This window comes from Artibeus jamaicensis, unplaced genomic scaffold (assembly GCF_021234435.1).
Source record: "Artibeus jamaicensis isolate MK-2021 breed Jamaican fruit bat unplaced genomic scaffold, CSHL_Jam_final contig_1539, whole genome shotgun sequence".
Taxonomy (NCBI): Eukaryota; Metazoa; Chordata; class Mammalia; order Chiroptera; family Phyllostomidae; genus Artibeus; species Artibeus jamaicensis.
The window spans coordinates 1,704,969-1,724,882 of NW_026521299.1; the positions used below are offsets into that span (position 1 = coordinate 1,704,969).

At 51.4% G+C, this 19,914-nt stretch overlaps 1 protein-coding gene across 1 annotated transcript; it reads left to right on the top strand.

The window, feature by feature from the left end:
- Positions 1-625: 625 nt before the first annotated feature.
- DEF6 (DEF6 guanine nucleotide exchange factor) lies at positions 626-19,337 on the top strand. Its single transcript, XM_037144343.2, has 11 exons — positions 626-771; positions 10,054-10,194; positions 10,827-11,012; positions 12,640-12,876; positions 12,954-13,100; positions 15,212-15,320; positions 15,523-15,821; positions 17,093-17,259; positions 17,371-17,569; positions 18,457-18,547; positions 18,741-19,337. The coding sequence occupies exons 1-11, from the start codon at positions 676-678 to the stop codon at positions 18,962-18,964; spliced, it is 1,896 nt and encodes a 631-aa protein (XP_037000238.1). The 5' UTR covers positions 626-675; the 3' UTR covers positions 18,965-19,337.
- Positions 19,338-19,914: the final 577 nt, after the last annotated feature.

The window sequence follows — 19,914 nt, forward strand, 5'->3', positions numbered from 1 at the left end:
CTCTTGAGTGTCTTTTAGAGCCAAAGCCCAGAGGAGGGGGAGGTAGCAAATCACGTGCCAAGTCCGCCTGACCTGGAGAGGTGCCCTGGCCCAGTCCCTCCCCCAGCTTTGTGTTGTTGCCTTTGTTTTCTTCTGCTTGGGAGGAGCCCCACCACCACGGTGCCGTTAGCCGGCTCTACAAGAAATGCTTTGTCCAGGGCTTACTCTGCTCTACGTCCATTCTCAGACCTTCATAGAACTCTGTGAGGTGGGTATTCTTCCTGCTTTACCAATGAGGAAACTGCTCAAGGAGGTCAAGTAACTTCCTCTAAAACCTAGTAAGTGTGGAATTGGGACAGGACACCCCCCAACAAACCCCCATCTGACTCCAAAGTCAGCATGGGCTGACTCGTTTCCTCAGCCCACTGCCTCTGGCAGCCCAGGAGGCCAAGCTGAACACAACTGGGGCTCCAGCTCTCTCAGGCTCGGTCCTCAGCCGCCTTGCCAGGAGGGGGCCACTGAGCTCCGCAAGAGCAACAGGCTGGTTACGGCCAGCACAGGCAGCCTGCAAGCAGGCAGGTGGAGCTCTCGCTCCGTGCCTGGGCTCCTCTGTGGTCTGTGCAGCCGTTTGCATTTCCTGAAACCGGATCTTGGTGTCAGAGCCACCCCCGGGCCTGGCGGGCGGGTGCCTCAGCCATGGCCCTGCGCAAGGAGCTGCTTAAGTCCATCTGGTATGCTTTCACCGCGCTGGATGTGGAGAAGAGCGGCAAGGTCTCCAAGTCCCAGCTCAAGGTGAGGGGCACGCGGGGCCCAGGGGAGGCTGACAGACACACCCCAGCGGTCTCTGCCGCCTGAGCCAGGCATGAACACTGCTACTCTCTGGGCACCCTGCCATCCAGAGGCCCGGGCCTGAAGTGGGGGCCAGTACAGGGCGAGTAGAAGCCCAGTGAAGGCTGCTGCCTACTCTCTGAAGACCAGGGGGCATGTGCAGAGCCATTGCCCAGAGCCCTGCCCCTCAACTGTCGGGATGGTGTCGGTGGCATGGGGTTCTGAGGGCCACGGGCCAGGTGACGTCCCAGACTCCATGTGATGAGCACACATCACAGAGTCAAGCTTGGGCACGTACCCTAGTCCTTCCTGCCGTTTCCTTTTGACTTTGAAAAGAGAGTTAGCTAGTACTTTGTCAGTCACTTCCTCCTGGAGCTGAGAGAGAGGTTCAAAGAGCCTTTCCTAGTCCAAACCAGGTTGGCTCAGTCGCCCTTGGTGGAAAAGCTCCTCTGAGCCTGCCTCCCAGGTGGGACAGAGATGGGAAGGGGCAAGAACTAAAGACCCCGTTATACTGCGCCGGGCTCCTCCTCCGCCTCTCCCTTCGCCCACATACCAAGTTAGGAGATGGTTCATCTTAGGCCTTGAGACCTCAGGTTGGGAGGAGGTGGAATCTGAGCCCAGGAAGGGCCCCATCAGTAATTGCCCTAGACAACCCCTGGCAGGCTAGAAAGTTTCTTTCCTTCCTTCTTCCAGTCCCAGGTTGGTGCTGTCTTCACCCTAGTTAGGGAAGAAACAAGACCCTTAGCCAGCGATTTTCAGCCTGTGCGCTGCAAGAGTTTTTAATACATGCAATACCTGACTGTTTAGTCAGGGCACTGACCTCTTTCCCCTTAACTTGTCAAGTAAAAAAGAAAAAAATTGACAACAGCCAACACTACAATAGCTGTTCAGCATGATCAAAATGGTACTATATCTTTGTTGTGCTACAGAATTTTAGTAATTAGTTGGTGTGTGCCTTGAGATGGAAAAGGTTGAAAACCACCGCCCTAAACAGTCAGAGCTAGGGAATGGTGGGGACAGAGCAGGGTAGCCCCCAGCTCTCTGGGATCTGCCTTAGGGGTTCATCCATTCACTTCACAAATATTTATTGATCACCAACTATGTACCTGGCATGAGGCTAAGGCCCTAGATTCCTGGTGTCTCCCTGGGCACATCAAAATAGGGGTGCAGTCTCGAGGAAACCTCCATTCTTAATGACCAAGGCAGGAGGTGCCCAGAAACCTGAGAGGGATGGCTACCACTGGGTAGGTGTCAGCCCTACCCTGTTCCAACGGCCTACCTTGCTGAACGTGGAGACACTGTAATTGGATGTCCCAAACCAGTCCTGTCCAATAATCTATCCCTTAGCCAGACTTGTGAGCATCCAATAAATGACTCTTGGCTCCCCCAGGAAGGAGAGTCCACTACTGCCTTTGTTCATCTGGGAGAACGTCCCTACAGGCAGGTTCTTCCTTCTATTCTGCTTAAATTCTTATGTTGCAGATTATCTAGTAGGGTCTCAGTTTAGGGAGATCATCCAAAATCCATCTCTGCTTGAGCCTGTCTTGGCCTCTAACTGGTTCTGCTCCCCACCCCCACGGGTTGAGTATTTGCAGGAGAGAGCCCATGGGGACCTTGCATACTTGAACCATTTGCTGTCTGTACCACATCACAGCTCAAATTGAGCCCACTGCCAGCAGCCTCCTCGGTCACAAAAGATCAGTGGTAGATTTCTCTCTCTGCTTGACAGAAAACTGTTCCACTCTGGGAATCTGAGCTAGCCGTGAGGGTGTCAGGCAGGTGGTGGGTGGGGCAGAAATGTAGGGTCCATGTCATTGGAAGTGAACACTGGAATGGGAGGAAGTAGTGATTGTGTTGGGGGTGGGGACACCGGAGAGGCAAAGGAGCAATAGAGAAGTGGTCAGAAGGCGGGGAAGAAGCAGATGAGAGATATATATACCAGCAGGGCCACCTTCTCACTAAAACTGTCCCTGGTCTTGGAGCCCTTGGTTGGGACCAAACAGGAGCACTGCACCGGCCAGAGCAAGCGATACTTGTCTCTGTGATGGTCACCGCTTCTGCCCCGAAGTATTGGTAGAGGGGTTTCCTCTGTCTGTCCTGGGCAAAGCCATGATGAGGCCGAAGGGAGGAGGAAGAACAGCAAGTCCTCTGGGAAGTAGCCTCAGGAGTCAGGAATGTTTTCTCCGGAGAAGAGGTCTCAGGGAGAGATCAGAGGGGAGGAGAAGAGATGAGTGTTCCTTCTTTCCGCAGTATCGCTTGTTACTTCGATGGGTTCTCTGTATCTGCATCTACTTCTGAAGGCTGGAATCGGCCGAACCGTGGGCATGGCACCAGTCCCAATCCCTGCACTTGAGCTTTTAGGGAACTCCTGACCCCCAAGGGATAGCCACTCCCCCACATGCCTCCAGAGGAAACAGTGAATAGACGAAGCGTCTTTAAGGTCAATGGCTGCCGACCCAGAGGTCAGAGACTACCTGGGTGGGTGGGGGAGCCTGTGGGAGTGCTCTCTGAGGGAGGCCGGCAGTGGCTTGTGAGAAGTGCAGGCACCTGGACACCACCCTTGGAAACTCTGAGTCAGTAGATCTGGGTGGGCCCCAGCATATTTCAGTTTCACCAGCTCCCCAGGTGATTCTGATGCTCGGCCAGAGCCGATGTAGCGTAGAGATCACAAGCAGGGCTTTAGAATCCTTTCTTCGGTGAGACACTTCGGCTCTCTGAGCCTTGCTGTCCTCATCTGTAAAATGAGGATAATAACAGTCCCTACCTCCGGGCTGAGGACTGACTTGCTCTCACTGGTCTCCATCCCAGCCGTTTCCTTTCCCACCTGACCCTCTTCTGGTCACACCCACTCCCCACCCCAGCCCCCACCACGCCCAGGCACCGGAAGCCTGGCAGTCTGAGGTCTGCTAAGCTCAGTGGGGAGAGGCCCTGAGCCCTGAGTGTGTGGAGCCTTTAATTCTTCCTCATCCTGATACCAGACAGCTCATAGGGATCGGGTCCTCTGCCCTGGGCTCCTCAGACTCCACTGACAAAAGGTATTAGTAAGGCCCTGACCAGGTGGCTCAGTTGGTTGGTGCATTGTCCCATAACCAAAAGGGTGCAGGTTCCATTCCCAGACGGGGCACACACCTGCGGTTTGGGTTCTATCCCCGGCCTAGGTGCAAACGTATGGGAGGCAACTAGTAGTTGTTTCTCTCTCCCTCCCTTCCTCTCTCTCTAAAGAAATGAAAAAAACAAAAAAAGTGTCCTCAGGTGAGGGTTTTAAAAGAAAAAGGTACAGGTGAGGAAGGCAGGTCTTAGAGAACAGTGTGGGCAAATAAACCAGGGAGAAAAATAGCTCAAATAGTGTGTGCCGCCGTGTGGCAGGTGCTGTCCTGGGGTGGCAGGAGTTCTGCGTCACCCCTCCGAGTGTCAGAGAGATGAAGACAGGCCCAGCAGGGTCAGCTTGCCCAGAGAGATTCAGTCCATGTCTGTCTGCCTTCTGTATTTTTCTACTTCTCCTCATGAAGCATTTAAGTTCACTCGACAGCCGCATCGTGTCCGTTACGTGCCAGACCCCGTGATGCAGCAGTGAGTGAAACAGACAGAAATCCCCCCACCCCTGTGGTGCTAACACTGCAGTCTGAGAACACACAGGATAAACGAAAGGAGCAAGAGGGTGTCATGTGATGGGGGAGGACAGCCGACATGGAGGAAACAAAGCAGAAATGGGGATCAGAGTGTGGGAGTTAGAGGGGATGGGGTTATAGATTCAAACCAGGTGATCAGAGAAGCCCTCCCTGAGAAGCTGGCGTCCAAGGAAAGCCGGGAAGGAGGAGGGGGAGTGAGCCGTGTCATGACCTGGGAGAAGGAAGTTCCAGCCTGAAGGAAGAGCACGTGCAGAGGTCCTGGGGCAAGAGTGTGCCTGGCTTGTGGACTGTCAAGGGGGCCAGAGTGGCTGGAGAGAAGTGACCTAGAGGGATAAGGTCAGAGAAGGTGCAGCAGGCCAGGCCACGCGGTGCCTGAGGCCTCGGGAAGGAGTCTTACTCTGAGAAGGATGGGAAACCGATGGAGCATTTGTTAGACTTGAGGATCAGTCACAAACATTCAGCATACGGGGACAGTGTACCAGCTTGAGTCAGGGCTGAGATTGGAGTCCTTGCCACCCTCAGGGAACGCAGAACACCCAGTGCTGCTCACACAAACAGGGAACAACAAAAAATGTTCCTACAAAGCAGCTTCACTCTAGGGTATATTAGTAATAGTGGTTAACGGCACTCTTTTTTGTCTGTAGTTTAAAATTTTGTCATAAAAATGATATATGCTCTTGCTTAAAAAAATTAGAGTGCAGAATGTAGTTTCTTAAAAGATGAAATTTATTATAAAAGTAAATCATGTTAGTTAATAAAATTCAGAGACAATGTAATGGCAAAGGTGGAAGTCCCTCCGGGTGGCAAGGGGAGAGCTGTTACCAGTTTGCTGAGTCTTCTAGATTTTTTCTCCACACGAATAAACATATTGCATTGAATGGTATGAAACTGCCAACATCTGACTGCTTCGATTACTAAAGTAGCAGTGGGGATGGTTCAACCTAATCTGTATACACCCATCCACTTCCCATTTTACCCTACAGCCTATTTTTTTCGCCTGTCAGTGTATTATGCATAGCTTTCCATGTGTTCATACAAATATAACAATAGAAATAGCTCGCAACTTTTGTTAAGCCGTGCACCGTGCAACCCCAGGTGCTGTGCTATGCCCTTCATTCTAAAAGTCCCCGTGGAGCAGGCCCTCATTATCCTCACAGAGAAGTTCAGTGACGTGCCCATGAGCACACGGGTGGCAGAAGCAAACTCTGCAGCCACACAGGGGTTGACCACTTGTCGTGCCCCTCCCCTACTGAAGGAGCCCCAGGCTGTCTCCCACTCTCCACTTCGCAAACAGCGCTTGCAAACACTCCCGCACGTGTGGCAGGGTTCCTTTGAGCACGCATGGGTGGCATGATTGGGAATGCTGGGCTCATGCGCATTTTTAAGTCTGATAGATTTTTGCCCCTCAGAAGGGCTGCAAATTCACACCTTGACAGCAGAGCATTCAAGTCTCCCTTTCTCCACAGCCTCCTTAGGACTTCATATTACCAGTCTTTTCCATCCGTGTCGGTTTGTTAGGTAAAAAATCCCGCTTTCCATACAGAAAAGGAACCAACACTTGTTCCATGCAGACCTGCATCTGGCGCTGCATCCTCCCAGCCCTCCTGCGTGGAAGGTGTTGTCCCATTTTATTGACAACAAGGGGATGAAGGAGTTTATCCAAGGCCCCACAACTAGAAAGTGACGGCCCCTGGTCTTCCGTGTCCCGCCACTGCGGTGTGGCACGTCTTACCCAGGTGCTTTGAGGCTTGAAGGAAGATAAAGACATGCGGAATTTGAAAAGAGGTCAGGAGGCTCCAGGTGGAAATTTGTAAAACTCGTAGAATAACACTAGTCACTTCGAAGTGGATATTTCTCTGTGTTAGTCACCCTGGAGCGTAGGTGGCATTGAGCCAGTGGCACCTCTCAGGCTGGGAATTGGTATCCTATGGTCATAGATATATTAGGTCTTTTCTGGATACAAATGGTAGGATCCTAACTCAAAATAACTAAAGGGAGATGTTTGTTATTGGCTCACATAACCAAAACTCTAAGCATAGCATTGACTTTGGGCATGACTAGATCCAGGTTCTCAACTGGTGGCTCTCTTTATCCCTTCTTATTTTTAAAGATTTATTTATTTATTTATTTATTTATTTATTTATTTATTTCCAGAGAGTGGGGAAAAGGAGGGAGAAAGAGAGAGAAACAGTGATCAGTAGCCTTTCTCACACCTCCAGCTGAGGACCTGCCCTGCAGCCTGGGCATGTGCCCTGGCTGGGAATTGAACCAGCAGCTGTTCGGTCTGCAGGTTGTGCTCAATCCACCAAGCCACTCCAGCCGGGACTGATGCCTCTCTTTATCCCTTGACTCCTGTTTTTCACCCATGGCCTTATTTTTAAGCAGGCACTTCCTACACAGGAACAAAGATGTCAGATGTATCTATCTTCCAACAACTTAACAATTCCATGGAGAGTTTACCTATTTTTCACTAGAGGAAGCAAAAATCCTAGGGCTGATTCTCATTGACCCAGATTTGATCATGTGCTCTTCTTTGAACCAATCACTTTTTTTATTCTCAACTGAGGATATGCTTAGTGATTTTACAGAGGGGAGAGAGAGGAACATTGATCAGTTACTTCTCACACTCACCCAGACCAGGGACCAAACCTACAACCCAGGCATGTGCCCTGACCAGGAATCAAACCTGTGACCTTTAGTTCCACAGCTCGATGCTCCAACCAGCTGAGCCACTGGCCAGGGCCTGATCACTATGACTTTGATGTGCCCACCCTTGGAGACAGTTGCAAATGTTCGGTGTCACAGATATTGAAGGTACAGAGAAGTACTTCTCAAAGGGAAATCAAGCCTCTATTACCAACATAAGAGAGAGGGAGCAGAGTTCATGAGGAAGAAACGTCAGCCGTCCTCTAGACCAAGAGAAGGCAGAACCAAAGATTGCATAAGAGAATTGAAAGAGTGTGGGAAAGAGGGCTTGGTGGAGATTAGGGATGGCTGCCCAGAGGGAAGTTATGGAAAAGAAAAACTCCGCTGCTCTGCTGGACCCCACAACACCCCACTTTGTCAAGTGGAACCTGAGGCCCAAGAGAGCACTGGGGAGAAGTCTCGATCCTTTCTCCCCCCTGTCTCACAAAGAGAATAAAGAAACGAACACTTGGCACATGGGCCATCTCTAGATGTTGGAGAAACTGACCCCAATATTAACTGACGGTGGTCAAATCAGCCACGAAATGCAGCACTTACGGTCTGCCTTTGTGTGCAGAAGAGAACCTAGGTGGTGTGGGATGCCAAGATGAACAGAAACCTTGTCCCAGAGGTCAGAGTCTACTTGGGGAAGGGGCTCATGATCAGTCTTCTGAGGGCGGCAGCCTTCAGAGGTAGACTCATCCAGTTCCAACCTGAGTTCTGCCTTTGATTCCTCTTGACCTCTCCAAGTCCCAGTATCCTTATCTGAAAAACAGGGATACCGGTGTTTGGGTACCACAGTTGTGGAGATTAGACATGGGGTAGAGAAAGCGCCTCACACAGCGGCTGGCACAATAGTGACTAACCACTATGCTCTCTGTGATGATAGAATGACCCCGAGGCGATTTTCTTCCCCTGATTTCCTTGTTCAAATTTCAACCTCTTCCTTCTAGTGTCACGGGTTTGTTAACCAACCCATGTTTCTCCTCCATATCGTCATGGCCGCCATCCTTTCTGGGCCTTGTCCTCCACATCCCACAGACCATTTTCATGACACTTCCTCTGAGCTCTCTCCAGCTCCCTTCCACCTTTAGAGGGGCAATCAATCGCACACGGCCGCACCCTAGCAGCCACACCTGGGTGCGAGGCACACTGCGGCCTGCGCACTGATTCCTTGATGGAAACGGGTCGATCTGGGGCTCTGCCCTGGGATGACAAGCTGTCTCCCTGCAGACAGCCCTGCATCACACGAAGTACTTGGGCTTTGGTATCTGCGGAGCTGTATTGAATCCCAGGCTCTTGTTCACAGCGGGTCCTTGGGCAAGCTACTGAATCCCTTGAGCCTCAGCGTCCTTGTCTGCAGACAGAGGACGGATCCCCCGACCTAGTGAGGGGGCTGAGAGCCTGGCTGCCTGGGTTTGAGCCCAGCTCTGCCAGCTCTCTGACCTTGGGTGAGTCACTTAATATCTCGGCCGGGGGTATTTTTCATCTCTAAAATGGGGGGATGTTAACAGTTATTATGAGGGTTAAGTGAATTATATGTAAAGTACTTAGCTCAGTTTTTGGTGCATAGTAAATGTATAAGTTTTATTTTTTTATTGAGGTATAATTGACATTTAACATATTAGTTTCAGGTGTACACAGTAATGATTCAGTATTTGTACATGCAGTAAACCCTTGAACATGGGTTTAAACTGCGTGGGTCCACTTATACGCCTATACTTTGCAATAAATATACATTCAGTCCTCCCTATCCACGGATTTTACATCTGAAGATTCAACCAACCATGGACCAAAACAGTATTTCCAGCCCTGGCCGCCTAGCTCAGTTGGTTAAAGCACTGTCCTGTACGCCCAAGGGTTGCAGGATCGATCCCCAGTTGGGGCCCATGCGCAAGGTGGCTGATCGATGTTTCTCTCTGTCTCTCTCTCGCCCTGTCCTTTTCTCCCTGTCTAAAATCAGCGGACATGTCCTCAGGTGGGGATTTTAAAAACCCCAGTATTTTCAGTTCATGGTTGGGGTTCTGCAGAGAGCCGCTGTATGCACAGTCCTGCTGAATTTTACATAAGGGACTTCAGCATCTGTGGGGCTTGGTGTCCACGGGGTCCTGGAACCAACCCGCCATGGTTACCCAGGCACAACTATAGTTAAGTTTTTCAAGAGTCAAAAGCTGTACCTGGATTTTCAACTTTGCATGGAGGTGGGGTTGGCGCTTCTAACGCCACATTGTTCAAAGGTCAACTGTTTTGCAAAATGATTGCCACAGTAAGTCTAGTAAAAATCTCACCATACGTAGTTGCCAAAAAAGTTTTTTCTTGTGATGAGAACTTTTATGATTTACCCCCTGGAAAAAAATGCAGACACTTGGCCGGAAGGCCACACGTCTGGGGTTTCGTTAAAACACTGGAAGCCGCGGGAGTTACTCTCCTCAACACCAACATCCTTCCTAATGGAGACAGGGTCTCTCAGCAACTTCCAAACACGCCGTGGGCTGCTCCTAACTATGATCGTCATGCTCTGCATTGTATCCCCATGACTTCATTTTATAACTGGAAGGTTGTAACGTCCACCCCCTTCACCCATTCCCCCCCCCCCCACCTCTGGCAGCTACCAATCCTTTCTCTGAATCTGTGAGGGATTTTTAGTTTGTTTTGTTTAGATTCCACATACAAGAGCATTATACATATTTGTCTCTCTCTCTGACTTACTTCCCTTAGCATAATGCCTTCAAGTCTCATCCATGTTGTTACAAATGACAAGATCATTCATTTCTTATGGCTGAATAATATTCCATTATATATGTTTTGGTAATGATTGAATAGTGTGTGCAGAGGACCTAGCCAGGACGGGGCTGGGGGCAAACGGGGGGTGGTTATCCTTTGTCCCAGTTTTGGTTGAGGTACAGGAAGGCAAACTGCCACTCTGTCTCAGGTGCTGTCCCATAACCTATACACGGTCCTACACATCCCCCATGACCCTGTGGCTCTGGAAGAACACTTCCGAGATGATGACGATGGTCCTGTGTCCAGCCAGGGATACATGCCCTACCTCAACAAGTACATCCTGGACAAGGTGAGGCCCAGCCTGGGAGAGGCACCTCTAACCTCGCCCCCCTTCCCAGCCAGCACCCTAATACATTTCCTTCCCACGATAAACTCCCACTTCTATCCTCTCTGTGCTTCTGGTTTCCCATTTCCATCCTGCACTTTCCAGCTGCATGCCCCCATTCACACACCTGCGATCTCCCTCATCTCTGTCCTAGCTGCTACCCTTCCGTAACTTCCCACCCCATCCCTGCCTAGGCCCACCTCCAGCTTCCAGCTGTAACCTGTACAAAGAGCTCTCCCACTTTCCCCAGTGCTATCCCCCTGCTCTTCCTAGCTGCACTGTCTTCTCGGGTTCTTCTCGACTGTCCATTCTGCCCTGGGCCTCCCCTCCTTTCTCTTCTGGGCTAAGGGGCTAGAGTGTCTCTGTTGGCAGGGAACTAGGGTGGGTGTGGATGTGTGTGTTGGGCGTTGAGGGGACAGGGTGGTTGGAACCAGCTAGTTACCTGTAATCAGCTCCGGAATTCCTCAAGTTAAAGCCCAGATTTGGCTGGATGGGGAGCAGAATAGATAGATGTCCAGAGAAGCCAGCTGAAGCCTAGTGTAGGGCGGAGCCAGGATGGGGCAGCCTTCTTGGCTGACTCGGAGGCCTGGTGGCAGGTGGAGGAGGGGGCTTTTGTTAAGGAGCACTTCGATGAGCTGTGCTGGACCCTGACGGCCAAGAAGAACTACCGGGTGGATAGCAACGGGAACAGCATGCTGTCCAACCAGGATGCCTTCCGCCTCTGGTGCCTCTTCAACTTCCTGTCTGAGGACAAGTACCCCCTGATCATGGTTCCTGATGAGGTAAGGGTGAGGGCTCCCCCAGAGACTGAATCACTTGGGGCCAGGCCTTAGCAAAATCGTGAAGGAAGCCAAATCGCCTCTGTACTTTCCCACATCCCCTTTCTTCCTTGTCTTCCCATGCTGATACCTGTCCATAACCAGCTGTCGCCAGGCACGTAGAGTTGCCCATGCCAGAACACCCGTGCCTTCTCCCAGGTGCACCAAAAAACTACACTTCCTTCAGGGTTTTGCTGTCCCTCACAGCAGGAAAATAACCTACCAAATCTATTTACACAAAAGTGTAAATGCCTGATACGTTACTGGGCATTTAAGAACAAGAACATTTAAGATCTAATGGCAGGATTTTAGGTGCTGCGGCAATTGGAGAAGGGGTCTCTATGAGGGGGAGGGAGGCTTTCATGGGCCATCTCCCCAATACTCCCCGTGGGCAGACCCCTTCTAGATTTTCTCTTCCTGACCTCTATCTGCAACGTGGGGGAGAGCCAGGGCAGACTCAGCGCAGGACCCCAGAAAGGTGACCTGGGAGTGGAGGCCTGGAATCCCACCCTTCCCTCCTCAGCTCAGTGAAACCAGGGCAGGTGCCCCCTTTTCCAGTCAACACGCACCCTCCCGCTCTGTTCTCCACCTCCCTCCCTCCCATCTGTTCAGCCTTCTCCCGGCCCTTAGCTCTCGTGGCTGTGAAGATGCCAGGGTGAATTTAGGCCTTTAGGTGAGGGCATGCAGGGGATGGGTTTTCTGGGTTTACAAGGAGAACCGTGTCGAACTGCACTCAGATTTGTATCCTTGCTTCTGTTTGGGGGAAGAGGGGGAGGAGCCACCTGTGTCCTGACTGGTGCACCCCACCCCGCTCCCAGCTGAGACCCAGTGAGAGTCCTGGAGAGGGTTTCCCAAGAAGCTGCCAGGGCAGGAGAGGGACATGTGTCCATCCACACAGACACCGGGGGTGGCACCCTTACCAGACCCCTGCCAGCCAGGGCACAGTGGCCTCTCAGAAGGCTGCTCACTGCTGTGATCAACATGCAGTGCGAACAAACTGCAGCAGGATGTACCCCAACCACCACTTCCTGTTCCTCCGCAACAGGTTTCCTGTCCCTGCCCTGCGGATCCCCACCCCCAATCCCCTTGCCCTTCCACAAGGGAGGGTCCCCAGGGTTGGGGCTTGGAATGGGACTCAGGTGGGACTCAGGAGAGCTGCACCAAGTTCTGGCTGCCAGCGACTTGCTACATGATTTAGAACAAGTCACTTCCCCCTTTGGGCCTCAGTTTTGTCATCTGCTAAGTGAGAGCATTGGGTGAGAGGGCCCCTCCGATATTTTTTTGTGTGACTTTCCGCCTCTGCCTGGCCCCCAGCCCACAGCTTCCACCTTCACCTGCCCTTAATTTAGGCAGGAAGGAGTGGGATTGGTGGTTGGGGAAAGGGAGAGGATGCCTGAATTGGGGTTGGAGTCCAGGATCCCCTCCCAAATCTACCGGGGTGTCTCCACCAGTTTAGTCTTCTGCCTCCACCTCCAACCACCTGTTCCCGGTCACCTTTGTCCTATTCTGGAGCCAGACGGGAGCGCCCCCTAGTGTTAGTGTTGGCAACACTGCCTGCTGCAGTCCCCAGGCCTCCCTTCTCCTCCCTCAGGTGGAGTACCTGCTAAAGAAGGTACTCAGCAGCATGAGTTTGGAGGTGAGCTTGGCAGAGCTGGAGGAGCTGTTGGCACAGGAAGCCCAGGCAGCCCAGACCACCGGAGGGCTCAGCGTCTGGCAGTTCCTGGAGCTCTTCAACTCTGGCCGCTGTCTGCGAGGTGTGGGGCGGGATACCCTCAGCATGGCCATCCATGAGGTCTACCAGGAGCTCATCCAAGATGTCCTGAAGCAGGTCAGGCCAAGTTGGGAACTGGGGGAGGATCCCCAAAGAGGAGTGAAGGAGGACTCTGACTTTGCTCTGGCTGGCAGGGCTACCTGTGGAAGCGAGGACACCTGAGGAGGAACTGGGCAGAACGCTGGTTCCAGCTGCAGCCCAGCTGCCTCTGCTACTTCGGGAGTGAAGAGTGCAAAGAGAAAAGGGGCACCATCCCACTAGACGCACAGTGCTGTGTGGAGGTAAGGGGACAGGTGAGGGTGGAGCGTGCCTCAGGGCCCGGAAGGTCTTCGGGGTGGTGCGAGGGCCAGAGGGTCAGGAGGAGGGCAAATCGAGAAAAGCCAGTGACAAGTTTCTGCTTAGATGAGGCAAAGCAAATATACCTGGTACCTCAAGGCCATTCTCATCCATGCCAGGTTTTTTTAAAAAACCAAACTGCAAATTAAATACTAAAGTTATTGGTGAATAATGTGGACCTTGTGAAAGGTTTCAGAAGAGACAGCTTACATCTCACTCTACACAGCAAAACTTTCTAAAAATCCTCTTTACTGGCCTTTCTCCTTCACCCACATACCATTCTCCATGGCGACCCTGTACTTCCCTGTTCTTTCTCCACACTCCTCTCCTTTTCTCCTTCCCCTACCTTGGCTCTGTCCATTATTTCAGAGGCTTAAAATAACAATTTTTAAAACCGTAATAAACATATATGTATAACATGAAATTTGCCACTTTAACCATTTTAAGTGTACACTTCAGTAGCATTAAATATGTTCGCATTGTTGTGTAACCATCACCATGATCTATTTCCAAAATGTTTTCATCATTCCAACCCATGAAGCAATAACTCATTCCCATCCCACCCCCTACTTTTTGTCTCCATGAACTTGGGTATCGTAGGTACCTCATGTAAATGGAATAGTGCGATATTTGTTTGTTTTTTGTTTATTTATCTTAGCATAATGTTTCCGAAGTTCCTTCATGTTGCAGCATGGCTCAGGACTTCATCCCTTTTCGTGGCTGAATAATATTCCATTCTAGATACATGACATTTTGCTTATTTATTCACTCATTGATAGGCATTGGATTGTTGCCATCTGTTTACTATTGTGAATAATGCTGTTATGAATATCCACATACAAATTTCTGGGCGGACATGTGTTTTCATTTCTCTGAGAACATACCTGCGAGTAGAATTGCTGCATCCTATGATTGCTCTGTTTAGCTTTTGAGGGACAGCCAAACTGTTTTTTCCACGGTGGCTGCAGCTTCTTGCATTCTTACCAGCAGTGTATGAAGGTTCCAATTTCTCCATATCCTCAACACTTGTTATTCTACATTTTTAAAAATATTTATTTTTGGAGAAAGGGGAAGGGAGGGAGAAAGGAACAGAAACATCGGTATGTGAAAGAAGCATCAGTTGGTTGCCTCTCACACGCTGCCAAAGAGGAGCCTGGCCCACACACACCCTAGGCCTGTGCCTTGACGGGGAATTGAACCAGTGACCTCTTGGTTCACAGGCCAGTGTTCAGTCCACTGAGCTACACCAGCCAGGACACATTTTTTAAAATTACAGCCACCGTAGGCTCTGTCCATTTTTTTTCTCAAATGAGGAAGCTGTGGTGTCTCTGTGGAAAGAGCACAGATCTAGGCAGAAACTCAGCTCTAACACTAACAAGCAGAATGAATTGGGCAAGATCCTGGACTTCTTAGAGCCTCTGTTCCTTTCTCTGTAAAGTGGAGATAATGATGCCTGCCTGGCAAGGCTGGCTGTGAGGAGTGAATAAAATGATCCACATAAAACACTAGTACAGACCCTAGAATCTAAGACGCTCAAAAGGTGGCAGCTGTTATTTTCCACTAGAATGTAACTTAGGGAAGGCAGGGATCTGGTCTGTTAGGCACACCTCACTATCCCAAATGCCTAGAACAATGAGTGACACTCAGCAGACACTCCAAAATATCTGTGAAATAAATGAAGAACATTCTCAACAGGCAGGGCCATATGAAAATGAATGGTCCGGATAGCAAGGACCCTGTGACCGGAGGTGTTCAGGCATAATCTGCATAAACATGGAGTGGCGACTAGATGCTAGGCCCCCCGAGAGATACCAGCATGAAAACAGCCCACCCCACCTTCAAAGAGCAAAGGCTACAAGAGTTGTGGGGACACAAATACCCCCATAACAAACCTCCAAGCTGGGCCACACAGGCTCCTTGGCAGACAGTGGGAGGGGTGCCCAGGGAAGATGGTTAGCCAGGAGGGGCCAGGAGCTGGAGCACCCTGGGGCAGGGTGGGAGTGACCTGACCCAGTGAAGCAAGCCAGTTTATCTGGGACCACCTCCCCTGTCCCAGGTGCTGCCGGACCGTGAGGGAAAGCGCTGCATGTTCTGTGTGAAAACGGCCTCCCGCACGTACGAGATGAGCGCCTCGGACACGCGCCAGCGCCAGGAGTGGACAGCTGGTGAGTTGCTCAAGGGGTGGTCTTGATGTGGCTGGGCCTCGGTTGCCTCATCACTCGCTGTAAAGCAGGTGATGACACACTGCCCAGTGGGAGGCTGGAGCCGAGTTGAGTGACTCCTGAGGCCCCTTTCCAGCAGTGGGCCACCTCGAGCCACCCTGCCCCGGGCTAGCCCTCTGCTGACCCCCTCCCACTCCCTTCTCAGCCATCCAGATGGCGATCCGGCTGCAGGCCGAGGGGAAGACGTCGTTGCACAAGGACCTGAAGCAGAAGCGGCGAGAGCAGCGGGAGCAGCGGGAGCGGCGCCGGGTAGCCAAGGAGGAGGAGCTGCTGCGGTTGCAGCAGCTGCAGGAGGAGAAGGAGCGAAAGCTGCAGGAGCTGGAGCTGCTGCAAGAGGCGCAGCGGCAGGCCGAGCGCCTGCTGCAAGAGGAGGAGGAGCGGCGCAGAAGCCAGCATCGAGAGCTGCAGCTAGCGCTCGAAGGCCAATTGCGAGAGGCGGAGCAGGTGGGGCCCGCCCCAGGAGCTGAGGCGTAGGCTGCTGGGTATAGACAAGCTAGGCCGTGGAGCTGAGGACTGGGGGCGGAGCCTGAAGCGAGGGCGTAGCCGGGGGGGCAGAGGGATGGTGGCGGGCTTGGAATGAGGGACTGTTGGAACAGAGACCATAGGCTTGGAAGATGAGTATTGGTCGAAACCTGTGCTAGAGGGAAGACCTGTGGATAGCTAAGGATGGAGGGCTCAGGAAACTAGCAGAGGGATGTATGAAAGGAAGAAATGGTGTGGGGCGGGCCCAAGCCAAAAGATTGGGTGGGGCCTGAGCTAAGTGCTAGGTGGAGATTGGGGCCTGGTTGGGGGCGGGGCTTAGCGGCTTGGACTAAGCCGCTAACGATGACATCATTACAGGTGAATTTTGTCCAAGATTGGAATACATTGGACTAGACTTGATCTGAGTTTACAATGTAACCCCTTTGGGGAATGCAGAATGGGAGGAAGGCAAGACGGAAGTGTAGGCGGACTAAGCATGTAGAGGCAATAAGATTTAGGACTTAAAAGAACTGGAGTCAGCTCTGGCTTGTGGGCTCCGTGGATTGAGTGCCACCCTACACTTCAAAGGATCGCTGGTCAGATTCCCAGTCAGGGCACAAGCCTGGGTTGCAGACCACGTCGCCGATGGGGAATACATGAGAGGCAACCACACACTGATGTTTCCCTCTCTTTCTTCTTCCTTTCCCCTCTCAATAAATAAATAAATAAATCTTTTTTAAAAAGAGAGAGAACTAGAGTCAGACAGCGAATTCGTTTCTAGCTCTGCCTCTTCGGAGCCCTGTGAGCGCAGGCACGGTGGCCTCTGTGTACCTCGATTACTTATCAGTGACATGTTGATGCTAGTAGAGCTTTGCTCACAGGTTTGGTGAGGATCAAATGAGGAAACAGGTGTTACAACAATTACTATAATTATAGTCCCTCCCTTCTTAGCACTAGCCTTAATTATAATGATAACACATACACTATAATATATATAATTATTATTAAGGCTGGTTCTAGGGAGGGGATGACTTGAGCCCCCATCTGCCATGCAGCATCTGTTTGCCGCTCATTATCTGACCTGGGCAGTTCTCAGCGGTCAGATCAGGAAACCCCGACATGAAGGAGCTCCTCCGACACTCACCTGGAGATAACTAGCTGGGCTGGCCTAGCAGGAGCCTGGAGGGAGGGCAGCATGCCTGTCGCCTCCCTCTCCTGTGCCCCCACTGACCTGGCTTTGCGACCCCGGGCAGGCCCGAGCCTCCATGCAGGCTGAGATGGAGCTGAAGGAAGAGGAGGCTGCCCGGCAGCGGCAGCGCATTGAGGAGCTGGAGGAGATGCAACAGAGGCTTCAGGAGGCTCTGCAACTGGAGGTGAAAGCTCGGCGGGACGAGGAGGCTGTGCGTCTAGCCCAGACGAGGTAGGACTGAGGGACCCCTCTGATTCCCCTTCCTGACTCTCACACCGTCCCACTTGCTGAGCACCTGCCAGGTGCCTTGGCTCTGGAGACGACACAGTGCACGCCCGGCAGACTGCTGGAGGAGGAGGAAGAGAAGCTGAAGCAGCTGCTGCAGCTGAAGGAGGAGCAGGAGCGCTACATCGAGCGGGCGCAGCAGGAGAAGCAAGAGCTGCAGCAGGAGATGGCGCAGCAGAGCCGCTCCCTGCAGCAGGCCCAGCAGCAGCTGGAGGAGGTGCGGCAGAACCGGCAGAGGGCCGATGAGGACGTGGAGGTGAGACCAGGGGTGGGGCTGGGTGGAAGCGGCCCTTTTCTCAAACCCTGGCTCTATTCTCCTCTGGCTGTGTGACTGCAGGGGAATCGCTTGACCTCTCTGAGTTCAAGTCCCTCAGAGAAGAGGGATAGGTAATAGCATTGTTATGAAGATTAAATGAAATAATATGTGATATTTAGTATGTTGTGAGGACTAAAGAAACATTAGCTGCTGTTTTTATGATTATTATTAATGTGGGCAAAAATTTTTCTTCTACTCTTCCAATACCATAATTTGCTAGCCCTGTATTTTGCATCCACTTCTTGGAGTCCAAATCTCCATAGAAGAGGGTTTTTATTTTGATGCTTTCTTTTTATTAATATTGTTTATTTTATTTTGCTTTGTTGGCTTACGTGGCCATTGAAAGAAATTAAACACAGAAATATGTAACAGGGGAAAACAAAGTTCCTTTATGATCCCACCAGCCACTGCTCTGGCGAGGTGCGCATTGGAGCAGAGGTTCTGCATTAGCTCCTGGAGAGGTAGCATGGTGCAGGGCTGCAGAGGTCAGTGTGTGTCGCCCGACAAGACACTTAACCTTTTGTGTACTTGTTTGTTGTTAACTTCTGCTCTTGAGGTTAAATAAGATAACAGATATACTTAGCACATCTTAGCTGCTTGATAAATGGAAACTATAATTACGATTGTATCTGACCCTTTGACAGGGGGCTGAGTCCCCTGAAATTGGGGACTCTGTACCTATGTATAACTCTGTGAATATACATGAATTTTTCTGAGATGATCAATAGCCTGTGTTACACTCTAAGGGGCCTGTGCACCTCAAAAGATCAAGGCACCCTGTCTTGGGTAGTGACCCCGACCAACTCTCCTCTGGTCCTGCCCTACAGGCCGCCCAGCAGAAGTTGCGCCAGGCCAGCACCAACGTGAAACACTGGAATGTCCAGATGAACAGACTCATGCATCCAATTGAGCCTGGAGGTAAGGGGGGTTAGACCCTGGAACTATCCCGGAGAGAGGAGAGAGAGGGCAAAAGGGATACCCCAGATCTACAGAGCCTGCAGGACTGAAGGTTAGGAGGTCCTCCTCTCACCACAGGGCTGCGCAAGGCCCATCAACCTCTCCCCTTTTTGTGTACCTTTCTCCTAACTCATGACCGTTTGTTCTCTGCCAGACAAGCGTCCCACCACCAGCAGCTCCTTCACAGGCTTCCAGCCTCCTCCACTCGCCCGCCGTGACTCCTCCCTAAAGCGCCTGAGCCGCTGGGGATCCCGGAGCAACAGGACCCCGTCACCTAGCACCTGTGAGCAGCAGAAGTCCATCAATGGTGGGGATGAGTCTCCCATCTCAGCTTCCACCCCTCGGGAAGATAAAGTGGACCCAGAACCAGAAAATTAGCCTCTGCTAGCCCCTTCCCCATCTCCCCCAAATTCATGCCCACCGGGACCTGGCCACAGCTGGCCTGTGGGTGACACTGGCCCCTGCAAACGGGGGAACCGAGGACCTGGTGTCAGGGGCCAAGGCCCTCCAACCATGAAACAGCCCAGAATGGAACTTAGCTTATTTTTTGTATCAGCCCCAGGCCCTAGACCACTGAAGCTGTCTGGGATGCTGATCCTTAAGAACTTGATTCTGTGCTGTAACCCCAAGGATCCTATGCTCTGGGCTGGGAAGGAGGAAACAAACAAGCCAGGGGCCATCTGCCCCAGACTGCCACCAAGCTGTGCAGGCACATTTCCAAATAAAAACTGTTCTTGGAGTGAATTATTAATCAAGTCTGCTGTCCATTTCTCTTGTCATTTCTTCTCTTCCTCCCTCAAGGAGGAAGTTATAGATCCAAGAAAGAATAAGGAGGTCTGGCTGGTGTGGTTCAGTGGATTGAGTGCTGGCCTGAGAACCAAAGGGTCACTGGTTCAATTCCCAGTCAGCGCACATGCTTGTGCTGGGGTCCAGGTCCCCAGTGGAGACGTGTGAGGGGCAACCACACACTGATGTTTCTCTCTCTCTCTTTCTCCCGGCCCCTCTCTCTAAAAATAAAATAAAGGAAATATTTTTTAAAAAAGAATAAGATATAGTACAGTGGCTAGGAAAGTACACTCTGCCACTTACTAACTGGGTGACTGACCAAGTTTCTGTACCTCTCTGTGCTTCAGTTCCCATGTTAGTAAAATACAGATGATAGTAGTACCTATCCTATTGGGTTCTTGTGAAGATGAACTTCTTGGCACATAAGCAAGCACTGTTATTAGTATCACCCACAAGCGTCTATTGAGCATCTATTGAGCATCTATTGATCTAGCATCTACTAGATCTACTTGAGCATCTACTCCATGCCCTGCAATGTCCCA

Bases quoted from the DNA above. Each gene is read 5' to 3' on its own strand.
- DEF6 (XM_037144343.2), top strand. From the start codon at position 676: ATGGCCCTGCGCAAGGAGCTGCTTAAGTCCATCTGGTATGCTTTCACC. The intron at 10,195-10,826 runs GTGAGGCCCAGC...GCCTGGTGGCAG, and splicing joins ACAAGTACATCCTGGACAAG to GTGGAGGAGGGGGCTTTTGT. The intron at 18,548-18,740 runs GTAAGGGGGGTT...GTTCTCTGCCAG, and splicing joins GCATCCAATTGAGCCTGGAG to ACAAGCGTCCCACCACCAGC.